A 13,354-nucleotide genomic window follows, 5' to 3' on the forward strand; every position below is an offset into this window, starting at 1 on the left:
TTCTTGCCATTGGCGATCAATTTTGATCGCAAATTAAATAAAAAATTATAAAAATTATTAATATAGCGACCAAAGTTGGTCGCTTGATATGATTAACAATAAATAAAAATAAAACGTTATTTACATCTGGAGACCAACTTTGGTCGCAAAATTTATAATATTAAAATACTTTAGCGACCAAACTTGGTCGCTATATGCTTTGCCGAAAAATTTGGTCCTTTTACCTGGGAGACCAAAGTTGGTCGCTAATTGGAGACCAACTTTGGTCCCTAAGGTAAAGGGACCAACTTAATATCGACCAGGCGTGTTTGGTCGCTTTTTGGCCAATAAGCGACCAACTTTGGTCGCTTTTTTCCGGATTTCTACTAGTGATCCTACCTTTTTCCTTTTCTAGCACATATCTTGATTTTTCGAAAAGATTGTATTTGATCAGTTTGTGCACACCTTAATGTTTTTATCGAATATCTGCTATTTTCCACTAGCACAGGTATTCAATAGTTCCATCCACCAAAAATAAAGATATCTTACCAATCTTGATTATATTATAAATAATTACATGTAACTATTTTTATATTACTTAATAGTGTAAAACTCTTACATATAGATGTTAAACCCTTAAAAAATGACATGAAATCAATCTTGGGATTCACCCCACATTTTCAAAATGTAACTATCACACTTGCTCCTACCAGTCTCATTCACAAGTAATTCTGAACTTGCTCTCTTTGTCTTTGTGGGTATCACTTTTGGACCATTGATGACCCCACCATTTTTAAGGTTGTGCCTATACTCAACTGCCACCTGTTCAAATACTTCAACATCAAACATGTTCAACTTCAACTTTGGTTTCATCAAATCCCTCACATATGCAAAGGGTAATTGGTCCCTTGGGTTAAATCCTTCAAGTTCATTAAATAAGAGGCAAGAGAATAAATTGGTTGCCACACTATGTTTCCTCAATATTATTGCACTATCTGGTACATCTGCAAGAACCATGGAAAAAACCCATAAACATAAAATTAAAATGAAGAAGAATTAACCTAAATTTCCGTTCACCCAACAGCTTAAATTAAAAACAACCGATGAATGTATAAATATATATACAATATGTATATAACCGTACATAATCAATGTATATCTATGTACACTAATAGTGAATCCGACCTCCTACTTGTATAAAAATCTCTAAAATAAAAAGGTTTTCCATGAATATTGCCAAGGAGAATCTCAGTAACATTTATTTGCAATAAAATAACACACACATAATAAAGAATTAGACAAGAATCATGATTAAACTAAGACATTTGTTCTTTGTACAATGATCAAAATGACACACTTTTTATATAAATTGTACCCTAGAAGAAGCAACCTGAATAGAAGTTTCATCAAATAGTTTGGCATATTTAATTATGGGAAAGAGAAAAAGATTAAAGGTTATGTGATGGCCCTACCATTAAACTATCTTCAAAAGAAAGAAAAGGTTAATTAAAAGCTCATAGTTGATATATATCTATTTAAAAAATCATTGCTGTTATCATTTTTGCTCATAATGTCATTAAACTTAACACATACTCCACACCATATATAGTGTGCTAGTTCCATGCAATACCTTGTTTCTTAAAAGTGAGATTAACTATTTGAATTTGGACTGACTTTAATTAACAAAAAAAAAAAAAAAAAAAAAACTATATGGGTGTTCGCCTAACTTGAATATTTTGTTTTCTTTCCCATTTTCTTGTTGGTGATGAGGAATATTAAATATATATGTCTTATTTAATGTGATATTCTCTATCATATAGCTCCAAGCATCACAAACAACTCGTGCTTTCCCAAAGAGAGATGTGACCGAATACGGAGTTTAAAAAATGAACCAAGACTTCCAAAACATATCATAGGTACCATTTAACCCGGCAGTCTTAAACATGTTTTGACATTTTTCTAGCTATAACAGCATACTGTTACGGGTAAAATTAAAGAGTTTTGAAATATAAAAATGTGTCATTTTTACTGTAACAGACTAATATGCTAAAAAGGAAAGAAACATAACCAAGAGAGAATCAAATATTTACATTACCTGAAGGGTAAGACTTTTGAGGAGTCCATGGTTGCAAACCATTTTCACAATATATTTCCATTTGTGTCTTCAATCCATCAACATCCCACCATTTCTTCCATCTAGCAGTAGCCATGGCTTCCTCCATTGTGTGAACAAAAAAGGGATGTCTAGAAATAGCCATATCAACATTTTCCTTAATAACAAGTGAGTGAATCAACAAGAATGGATCAACAACTAGCTGCATTTTGGCATCTATCCAAATGCTATATTTAGAGTTTGGGAAAAGCCTATGAACCAAATATTTGGGAATTACTCCATTCATTGCTGAATTCTCATACAAATGTTCTTTTTCAACTTTAACAATTCTCCATACTCCAACTGAATTCTCATCTGAATTTGTTGAAATTAAGTTGTGATATTGAAGTCCCTTGAGTGTCACATCATCTACAAACATGTAAAAGCATATAGTGTAGGGAGTTTCTTTGCCTAGTCCTTTTGGCTGCCTGATTTTGTCATGGTCATTGAATATTGCTGAAATAACCACTACTCCCTTGCACTTTTCCATGGCCATCCTATCTGAAAATTTCCAAAAATTAAAAACCAACTCAAAATCATCATTGGTTTAACTTATATACACTTAACATTGTAAATCTTTTTTACACCAATCAGTGTATCTTAACATATCGTAGCAAACAATTTACCTTGTTTTTCATGTTACTAATCTCACTTTTTATAGCAGTTACCATTTTTTGGGTGATATGGCACCATCAGTGTATGAAAGTTAAACATTTGAATAACTCGCCTAAGATTCATTTTTTTTCTTAGTAACTATATAATGATGATTCTTGAGCCGAGGGTCTATCGGAAACATCTTCTCTTCACAAGATAGGGATAAAGTCTGCATACACATTACCCTCCCGAAACTACCTTGTGAGATTAAATGTTGCTACTATAAAAAAGGCAGCTCGGTGCACTAAGCTCCCGCTATGTGTGTCCGGGGAAGAGCCGGACCACAAGGGTCTATCGTACGCAACCTTACCCTGCATTTCTGCAAGAGGATGTTTCCACGGCTCGAACCCGTGACCCTCCTGATCACACGACAGCAACTTTACCAGTTACGTCAAGGTTCCCTTTCAACAGTGTTGCTGTTATATAATGATAAATTCAACCATAAATTACAGAGCAGTAAGAATTTATACCTTCAAAGCCACAATCAAAAGTGACCAACGGAAAAAAGAAAAGTAATTCTAGCTTCACATATGAAATGTGAGTACATGAGAAGTAATACTGAGATCCAAAGAGGAAAATCTTGGTAACTTGAGTACAAAAATACTAACCAGAATTACTGATAGGGAACTGTTTAAAGAATCCACAAGGTATTTCAATTCCATCATCAGAATGATCAAAATAAGAAAACCTTTTCTTGATACTAAAATTCCCACCAAAACTGTCAGCATTCCCCTGAATATACCTCAAGTTTTGTGAACCAAGAAATGTAGAATTTTCACTAAATTCATTGATTTCCTTTAAAGCAGCCCAATAATCTGTCAAATAAACACAACCCCATTATCTCAAAACATAAAAAATTCATTAAAAATCAAAGAGAATTCAATTTTTTTTTACCTGAGAAATAAACAGGGGAATTGCAAGAAGAACGAAAAGTGGGGAGAGCATGTTTATGTTCACCATAAGAAGAATTGTAAAGGAAAAGAGGGGTCTGAATTGGATCATTTGGAGAATATCTGAAGAGACAATTTGTTGGAGAAATGAAGGAAGTGTAAAGAGCTAAGAAGAGAGAGGTGAAGAGGTAGAGAAGAGAAATGCAGAGAAGTTTTGAGTGGCAGAAGAGTGGTTTGGATGTAGCTTTGATCCCCATTTACCTATTCTCATAACAGAAATATCATCTTCTCGTGTTGTTATCATCCTATGCAAAATATTATCTTTTATTTTTTTCTTTATTTAAAAAAAAAACTTTTTTCTTCTTTTTCTCAACCAATTAATATCTCATTTATGTTAGAGGTTTTGTTTGGATTACAAAAATCTTAGATGTCTCTCTCATATAATACATGTATCAATCAACTTGTTTACCTTGAAAACGGTAATTAGAATTAGATTTGATTTTGTAGTTCTAAAAAATACGTGATCTATTTTTATGCTAATTGTTTAGGCAATAGATGTTAAGTAAGAGATTTAGAAAACGAGATAAGAGCTTGAAAACAAAGTGATAACCGAACTAATAGGCTGATAAGCGAGGCCTCGAGCTTGCTTATTCGAGGCCTCGAGGTCGAGTCCTATATCCTGCCATGGGCAGTCGTAGGAGGGACTAACAGTTATGATAGATTCAATGATAGCTCCTTATGGCCAATAAATAGGCAATAAATGAAGAACAATAAATAGAACACAATGAATGTAAGTGATAAATGGAAGTAAAGAGCTTAAGAGAATATGTTAGAGAAGAGAGAGAATGTTCTTGTGTATTTAATATTGAGCAACAGGTCCCTTTACAAAGTGACAAGGATCTCCTTTATATAGGATAGGGAATCCGTACATGTACACTTATTACAAAGAGACATAGCTGGTGCAGCTACTCACTAGTCTGGTACAGGCTAGTACTTATCTTGCAGATATTGTCAGCTTTGGTAACGTGTCTTGGGAACTTGCCGCTTATCCACGGTAGCCACCGACTCGCGCCGCCCCGAGGTCAAGCATAGCGGACCCCCGGGGTCGAACTTCGAACTGTACCTCGAGGCCTCCGGAGGCAGGCCGTGGAATGTCATAACGGTCACAAAATCGGGCTCTCCGATTTAGCCGTATTACCAACTATTCGTCAATCTCAATGAGTAGGAATTTTCTATACGAGTCCTATTTAGAAAAAAAAAAAAAATTGTCTGCATAATATATTGTGCTTACTCCAAACGAATAAATCAATAAATGATGTATAAACTTGTATCATATAACTATGGGTGTATAAAAATATTTTCAATCTTATTTAACTTGTATGTGCTCTATTTAGGTCTAGCTACTTCATTCTATAAATTAAAGTTCTTAGCTCATTACCACTATACCCTGATCTTGATGTAGCGTGTGTTTAAGCCGGCACATTCTAATTATATTTATTATTAAGAAAATTTTATAACTATTTAATTATTTTTACGTTGATCCTCAACGTAATGTTGATTTTTTGCTCACATAAGTGGATATATACGTCTTCTCCCATAGTAGACAACATAAAATTTATATATACGGTGCGACGATTATATTATGGCCATGCTGCCCATGCATCAATAAGATTAAGGCCCCGTTTGTCCATAAAAAAAAAATTCTTTTTAAAAAAAAAATCAAAATGTATTTTTTCATGAAATTTTGCAAGTTTTTTAAAAATTTTGAAAATGAGTTTTTCAAAAACCAAAAAGTGAGAATTTTTTTTTCCCACTCACGAAATTGCAACATTTTATTCAAGTAAAATGCATGTTCAAACTTAATACCAAATTTCAAATACTATTTTTCAACTTAACTCCAAATATTACTTTTTCAAAAATTACAATTTTTATGTCCAAACACCTACTCCCTCCGTTTTAATTTATGTGAACCTATTTCCTTTTTAGTCCGTGTCAAAAAGAATGACCTCTTACCCTATTTGGAAACAATTTACCTTTATGCAATGATTTATAGCCATACAAAATATATGTGCTTCATTTTACACCACAAATTTAAAAGTCTTCTCTATTTTCTTAAACTCTGTGTCCAGTCAAATAGGTTCATATAAATTGAAATGGAGGGAGTACTAGTTTTACTTCAAGTGAGATGTGACAATGACTAAGGATATATGGAGAATTTCCAATACGTCCATAATATTCTTGTGATATGACACTACAAAATCTGTCTTTGGAAGTGACAAATCAGAGCAGAGGGAGAAAGGAATAAACAGAAGAAGACAAAACTTGTGGGGATACTTTTGCTGTTATGCGAAGGAAAGAAGCTTCTACTCGCTTTGTCATTTACCTATTCTTCCTCTCTCTTTTTTTTTTCTTTTGTATTTTGCAGGCTCAATGAATCGGTAATTTTCTGTTGAGAGGGTCAACCACAAGCCCACAATGGCTTCTGTATTGACAATCTTACAGAAATACTTTTTTTATGCCAATATTGGTGATGGGAGATAACTCTCTTTAATTATTCTTGAGATGGGAAGGAGTAGGTCTTGTTTTATATTTGTTAATTCAAATATTCAAATAAGTTCAAACTTATCAACTTCTAGTCATTAGTCACAGACTTATCAAAACTAATCAAGTTGTTTACCCTAAAAACGGATAACAATTGAATTTATATTGTGGTTTTAAGGATACGTGATTTTACTTGGCACAAACTGAGAAAAATGCAAATTGATATTGAAATTAACTGCAAATAAAAATAAAGCAAACAAAAAGAAATGTATAGCTTTGATCCTCGAGCTAGGTGGCCTTCGAATCAAACAAGTATTTCACTGGAAAGTATGAACAAAATAACAGAGTATTGAGAGCTTAAGAGAAACACAGTGTATCGCTTTGTATTGCGTGAATATGATCTGCTTTACAAATGATCACACCCCCTTTATATAGTAGGGGAGTCCTACCCATAATACAATCCTAAATACAGTAAGAAATCCCATTATAAGCTGATTAATCGGTCTCTTTTGATACGTGCCGAGATTTCCGCCGTGATCCTCGCCCGATCGCGAATATCTTGGCTTTCCGTTATTTGGCTCGGCAGCAGGCTCCCTCGATCTTGCTCGATCTCTATCCCGCTCGGTCTCGATCTTGGCTGATCTCGATCTCGATCGGTCTCTGATTCACGAACTTGGCAATCTAACTTCGTGTCACGGTCTGGTATGACATGGGGTCGAACTTTGGCCTGCCACACCCCGGTCTCGATTAATCATAGAAAAATGGTAAGCCCGATTTTGACCGTATACAGATAGTTCCCTCATTTTTTTGGAGAGTAATGACAAGAAACGATTTGAGCCCTTGATCTTCACCTCGATACATCATGACGTAAGAAGCATAGGTAATCGAAACGTCTCATCGGTACAGTTTCCCAGGCATTTAATGCGCGTCAGTCGATGATCGGCCATTACCGGCTTTAAATTGTCATTGAGAAATTATAAATACCCTCCTTCTTCATTTTTCAAACTTTACGTTCTAATCTTCTTCACTCCAATCTTCAAAATCCTTTGCCTTTCTCAAAGCTTTGTATTTTCAGATCTCTAGGTTTCTTCGCTTGTTTCATCACAAAATACCAAGCGCTCCTCCTCAGTTTCCATTCTTCTTCATTCATAGAAGTAAAATGGCTAAGACTTTAAAAATCGTTCCATAAAAGGAGACTGCTTCATCATCACGGCCGGCCGGAGAGGAACTGACGGCGGAGCCACGCCCTGAAGAGTTTTTTTCCAGAGGGTGTGTCATTCATTCTGATTTCAAGGTTGAAAAGACTTCCTTGGTGTCGGGCCGATGCGAGCCGGTATCGAGGTATATATGCTCGATAACTGATAAACTCCTCTCCCAGGTTAAAAAAGATTGCAACTGAGGTAAAAAACATGTGGTGGTGCCTGCTCCAGAAGAATCAATCACCACCCACGTGGAGGGGTTCTTAAGTGTTTATACTTATCCCTTCACGTTGGGTCCCTTGGATCCGATTATCATAGATTCTGCAAGAAGTACGAGGTGACCCTCGGTCAGATTCACCCCTCTTTTTGGAGGATAGTGATATAACTTTTTTTCTTTGTAAATAGAATCGATGGGCTTCCCTTCACCCTCGACCACGTCATATGCCTGTATAGCCCCTGACTCTATCGAGGAGGACTAATAAAGCTTCAACGTCGGGCCACCAGGGCACCTTTCTCGAGCGTAGATGAGGAGAAGACCGGGGCTGGATGGGCCAATTTGTTCGAGTGAAGACCTCGGACTTGATCCCGGCCGAGAGTATGCCATTTCCTGAGAAATGGAATATGAACCGTAAGTATAGTTCCGTCCTTAAATTCTGTTTATTGTCTTCATTTTTCACCCTTTCTTATCAGTGTTTTACATGACGCAGCCGTTGCCTGGATGTCGGGTGTGGTTCCCCAACTTGAGGACTGGGTCAGGAGCCTAGTATCGCAGTTGACGCATGTTGTGCGCGCATGGCGCGATTTGTCGAAGGGTCGACGGGAGGCCCGTAGCCATGGTAAAATTTCCTCTCTGACTCAATGAGTGACCATTATTCGAATTTCTCCCGAGCTTACTCATCTTTTTTTTGTAGGTCTCGAGAATGACGTGGCAATGAGGCCCCCGTCTAGTGATGAAGAAATCCTTCCCCCACCATCTGTCTCGAAGCTGGTGTGGGAGAAGAAGAGGAAAAGGGCTTCGAATTCCACGAACTCTGAGGGGCAGAAGTCCAAAAAGAAAAAAGCCCGTAAACCCAAGGGAGTCAGTCCAACAGCTAAGGGAAGAGCCCGAAGAAGAAGAAGAAAAAGAAGAAGAAGAACACTCTGGGTTGGTGGCTCGTGTGCAAGGTGGCACTAAGATTCGAGGAACTACTGAGCCGGTGGGAGCTGAGACTGCTCTGCCTCGACTTGATGAGATTCAAGGGAAAGCCTCGACCAAATTTCCCAAATCGGAAAGAGCTGAAGACGCTTCGCCTCGAGGTGAGAAGGCTATCGAGGAGGTGGTTGGTGCTGGTGAAGAAACCATGCTCGAGGCTCCCCGAGATGAAGGCGGTGCCCCCAAAGATTTACTTGGGGTGATAGATATCAGAGATTCCCCATTGTTTCCTTCATATACTAAGTCTATGATACATGAAGCTCAGGCGGTGAAGACTGCCACGGGGAAGGGGTCCATGGAGTAGAAGACCCTTTTCGTGGTTATTTTGTTGGAGTGGAAGATGTCACTAGTATGGGTGAATTGGTGGTACTGAGGAAGAGCTCGAGTGAGGCTTCCCCTAGCTTTAAACTGACCAATTAATTTCCGGCCCCTAGTGTCGATCTCGGGCGTAAGCGACCAATTATCATCTCGGTCCCGGAGGATGCTCGGGTTCTTTCTGCTACATTAGGGGTGGCTAGCTATCTCCGATGCTTGGTCACCGAAGAAGACCAAGCTAAGATAGATGAGCTGGAAGCACCCTATCTTTTCAACGAAGCCCCACAGGCTCTAAACCGGGTAATCCCAGATTTTCTTGTCGATGTCAATTTTTGTACTTGGACTTTCTCCCTTTATATAACTCCTTTTTCTGTGTTTGTAGGATTCGGTGCTTCATCATGAGGCTTTCCTCCGATCCCGAGGGGGAGCTGAGTCGGTATGAGGTCGAGATCCGAGGGCTCACTGAGGAAAAGGATGCCTTCAAGCTTCTTAGTGAGCAGAGAGAGGGAAGCTAAAGGCCTCCGTGCTGAGCTAGAAATGGCTCAGAAAGAACACGGCGAACTGGCCGAGCAGGTAAGTAGAATCTTTGAAGTTAGTAACGGTGATTCGGGCGTGGTAGCTAATGGTTTGAACCCGCAAGTCTAACAAAAGCTCGACATGATAGGGCAACTCCGTGAGGAAGTAGACGTAGTGAAAACTGAGGTCGAAGAATGAAAGAAGAATATGGATCGCTTGGCCTCAGAAAAGGAGACTGCCCGGGGCCAACTGGCCTCGACTGAAATCCAAATCTGAAGCATGAAAGCGAAAACCTTGGTGCAAGCCAACAAAATCGAGGAGCTCCAGTCTTAGTTGGGTTCAAAAATTTCCGATTGGGAGAAGCTGGTCACAGAGCTCGAAGCGGCCAAATCGGAGGTCGAAGCGACCAAGGCCAATACTGATGCAGTGGTGGCTATTTATCGGGCCGATGCCAAAGCTGCTTAGGTCCGAGCAAATGAGGTCACTGAGGCTACTCATGTTCGAGCAAATTGGGTCGCCGAGCACGCCAAATGCCAGTCTCGAAGGGAGACTCTTGAGGAGATCCATGCTCGGGGCTTTGATCTTTCAACCGAGATTGAGAACGCTAAGAAGCTTGAAGCTGAGGCTGGGAAATTAGCTTATCTCGATGATGATGACGAATCTGAAAGCTTGAGCAAATCTAAAAGTGCCAAAGACCCCAAGGGTGGAGATGCCACTCCCGGAGATGACCAGGCCACTTAGGCTTTTAAATAGTTTTGGTACTTCTGTCGAGGCCGCTTTGGCCTTTTGTAAAGAACTTCCGTCGGGCCATGTTGCCCTTGCAAAAATATTTTGATGAATATATAAAACTTTTTCCCTTCCATGGCCTCTGAATCTGTTGTATTTTTGTTAATTTATGTAAGGGTCAAAGCGCCTTAGCATAAAATTATGAAGTTGTATTTGAAGGTCCAAGGTTTGAGATGATAAGCACCGATAATAAGTACTACCCTCGACTGTTTCTAATCGATGGACCCTGAATGATCATTCAAACTTGAGCTGAGGTAGACCTTAAGTTTAATGATCGAGTGAGGACCTGTTCGAACTCGAAATAAGGTAGCCTTTAGGCTTTCTAGTCGAGTGAGAATGGTCTCTCGAACTAGAAGTAAAGGTAGCCTTGAGGCCTTTGTATTTTTGATTTCTTTTGTGTCTTTTTCGAGACCGTTTTGGCCATTGTAAATTACGTATTTGGCCGATCTGGCCTTTGAAAAAAGATCGTTTATGTATATATATAAGGCTTTCTACCCTTTTCGGCTCCCAAATTTTTTCCTTTCCTTTGCTTTATCACTCATATTTACAAAGGTTGGAATGCCTTAGCATGAAATAATAAGGTTGCGTTCGAGGGTTCGAACAAGACCTTGCCTTTATTGCCATTCAGGGTCAAGGCATTACCGGGGCTCGAAGTTACCGAAGTTTTCTCCCGAAAATATCTCAAATTTAAGATTCTGTCGAGGGTAGCCTTTTAGAACAGGTTGTGAAAGAAAATTTGTTCTTTTTTGAAGGCCTATTTTTGTTACGGGTTTCGGACGTCTCCGAGCCGTGTTAAATTGGCCGTAGCCTTTTAGTTCGGGATCTGCCCATTGGGCTCGTTTCCTGTTTTAATTTATCCGAGCTTGCCTGAGATAACAGTCCCCGAGTAGGGTGGCCATGGCCTTTAGAAATTGGGGAGTTGCCTATTAGGTCTTTCATCCCCGAAGCTCAATAGTTAGATCTGTTTGGGTTTTATTTTTCAGATGGAAGTCCCCAAGTGTGGGAGTGATTATCCGAACTCTGGTTATAATCGGCCTTTGAGCCCGTTTCTCAAGAGATCGAAAATATGGGATCGTAAAGTGGAAATTTTTCCAAAACATAAGATAGTTGCAAGGAAAGTACTTCTCTTTATTCTTGTCAAAAATAGTTTCACATGCGTACATGTTTTATGTCAGGGCTCGAGAAATCTATGTGGGCACGGTTTGTTTTGACCGTTTGGCCCTTACAATAAATCCTACCTATTGAGATCCTTCCATTTTGAAATAATTTCCTTGCTATAACAATTCAATATCTGAGGGTGATCCCCCCCTCCCCCCCCCCAGTATTCGAGATTGATTGTAGAGAAATCTCGGATACTATTAACATGGTATTTGATACCGATTCGTGATCGGCCTTCGATTCTAAGTTAGCACGATCCACTATTGCCACGTTAAAAACCTTGCCGAAAAACCCAACTGGGCCAAAAATGGTTCAAGAGAAAAAGAGTGCAACGCGTGCTTTCAGACCTAAAGGCTTCGTGCCACTCCTTGTCAATAACCTGCAAGTGTTAGTCGAAATATAGAAATAATTGAAATGGGGTCCTACCTCAGCAGTAATATAATTTGAGATGAGTTACGTTCCAATTTTTTGGTAGATGTTCTCCGTCCATCGTTCCGAGCTTATAGGACCCTTTCCCCGTGATCTCGAGAATCTGGTATGACCCTTCCCAGTTTGGACCCAATTTCCCTTCATTAGAATTTCGGGTGTTTAACGTGACTTTCCTCAGTACCAAGTCCCCGACATTAAAATATCGAATGTTGGCTCTTCGATTGTAATACCTTTCGATCCATTTTTTTTGGGCCGCAAATCGAACAAAGGTAGCTTCACGCAGTTCATCTAATAGCTCCAGGCTCGTATTCATGGCCTCGTCATTCGATTCCTTCGTCGCATATTGGAATCTGATGCTCGGCTCCCCGACTTCGACCGGCGTTAAAGCTTCGGTTCCACTAACCAAAGAGAATAGGGTGGCCCCGGTACTGGACTTCAAAGTTGTGCAATATGCCCAAAGGACTTCGGGCAAGATTTCTCTCCATTTTCCCTTGGCGTCGGTCAACCTTTTCTTGAGCTTTTGGATTATGGTTTTGTTGGTCGATTCAGCTTGACCATTCCACTAGGGTGATAAGGTGTTGATAAGATCCTTTTGATCTTGTGGTCTTCGAGAAATTTGGTCACTTTACTGCCAATAAACTGTTTTCCGTTGTCACATGCAATTTCGGATGGTATTCCAAATCGACATATGATGTGGTCCCAAATGAAGTCGATGACTTCCTTCTCCCTGATCTTCTGGTATGCTGATCGGTTCCAAGCCTGTACCACTATCGAGTGGCAAGGATGGCCAATGCAGTTTTACCCAACAAAGGTAGGGATCGATTTCCACGGGGAGTTATTTGGAGTTAGGTATCTAACTAATCTAGATGTGCGTGTTGTTCCAAATTGCACCTCCTAACATGGTCATGATTGATTATACTTCTAATGCTATACTATAATATGCTAGAATAGGCTAAGTACACTATTTTTGTTGGTTGTTTTCAAGGATTAAAAGGGACTAGGGCAGTGACTTCCGCCTAGGTGGATATCTAACGGGTATCGAGAATTAAGGGCAAGCTTGTTATGATTGGGGTCGTGATACAACCACCACACATAAGTTCTCACTCTATACCTCTCGGTAGTTTGAGTGACTTTGCCCAATTTGGCTTTCTCAAGTCCAAATGGGTGTTCAGGCATAACGAATGATATTGGCTCATGTCGGGTATTACTATCTCTAGGTTTAACCCTTTAATTGGGGCTATCAATCTCTTGAATTCACCCCAATTCCTTGTTAGCCTAATTTTTCTAGACTTAGTCCCTCTTTCTCAAGAAGAGTCTAAGTCATCAAGGCACAAATCAGTGTTTGCAACCACCAATTCTACAATTAAAGCATGAATTAAGCTAAATATCACTAACCCATAAATAATTAAGCCCTAAAATTCAAGACCCATTAAATAGGGTTGGGTCACAACCCTAGCTATGAGGTTTAGCTACTCATAATAACATCAGAAATCCAAAATGAAGATGAAATATAAGCCATAATATTCAAATACAAGATGAAAAT

General features: G+C 39.1%; 1 protein-coding gene across 1 annotated transcript; it reads right to left on the reverse strand.

Moving 5' to 3' along the window:
• Nucleotides 1-522: 522 nt before the first annotated feature.
• Nucleotides 523-3,965, reverse strand: LOC109209117. Its single transcript, XM_019372299.1, has 4 exons — nucleotides 3,680-3,965; nucleotides 3,394-3,600; nucleotides 2,075-2,632; nucleotides 523-983 (listed from the first exon to the last, which is right to left on the reverse strand). The coding sequence occupies exons 1-4, from the start codon at nucleotides 3,930-3,932 to the stop codon at nucleotides 634-636; spliced, it is 1,368 nt and encodes a 455-aa protein (XP_019227844.1). The 5' UTR covers nucleotides 3,933-3,965; the 3' UTR covers nucleotides 523-633.
• Nucleotides 3,966-13,354: the final 9,389 nt, after the last annotated feature.

Source organism: Nicotiana attenuata, unplaced genomic scaffold (genome assembly GCF_001879085.1).
Source record: "Nicotiana attenuata strain UT unplaced genomic scaffold, NIATTr2, whole genome shotgun sequence".
NCBI lineage: Eukaryota > Viridiplantae > Streptophyta > Magnoliopsida > Solanales > Solanaceae > Nicotiana > Nicotiana attenuata.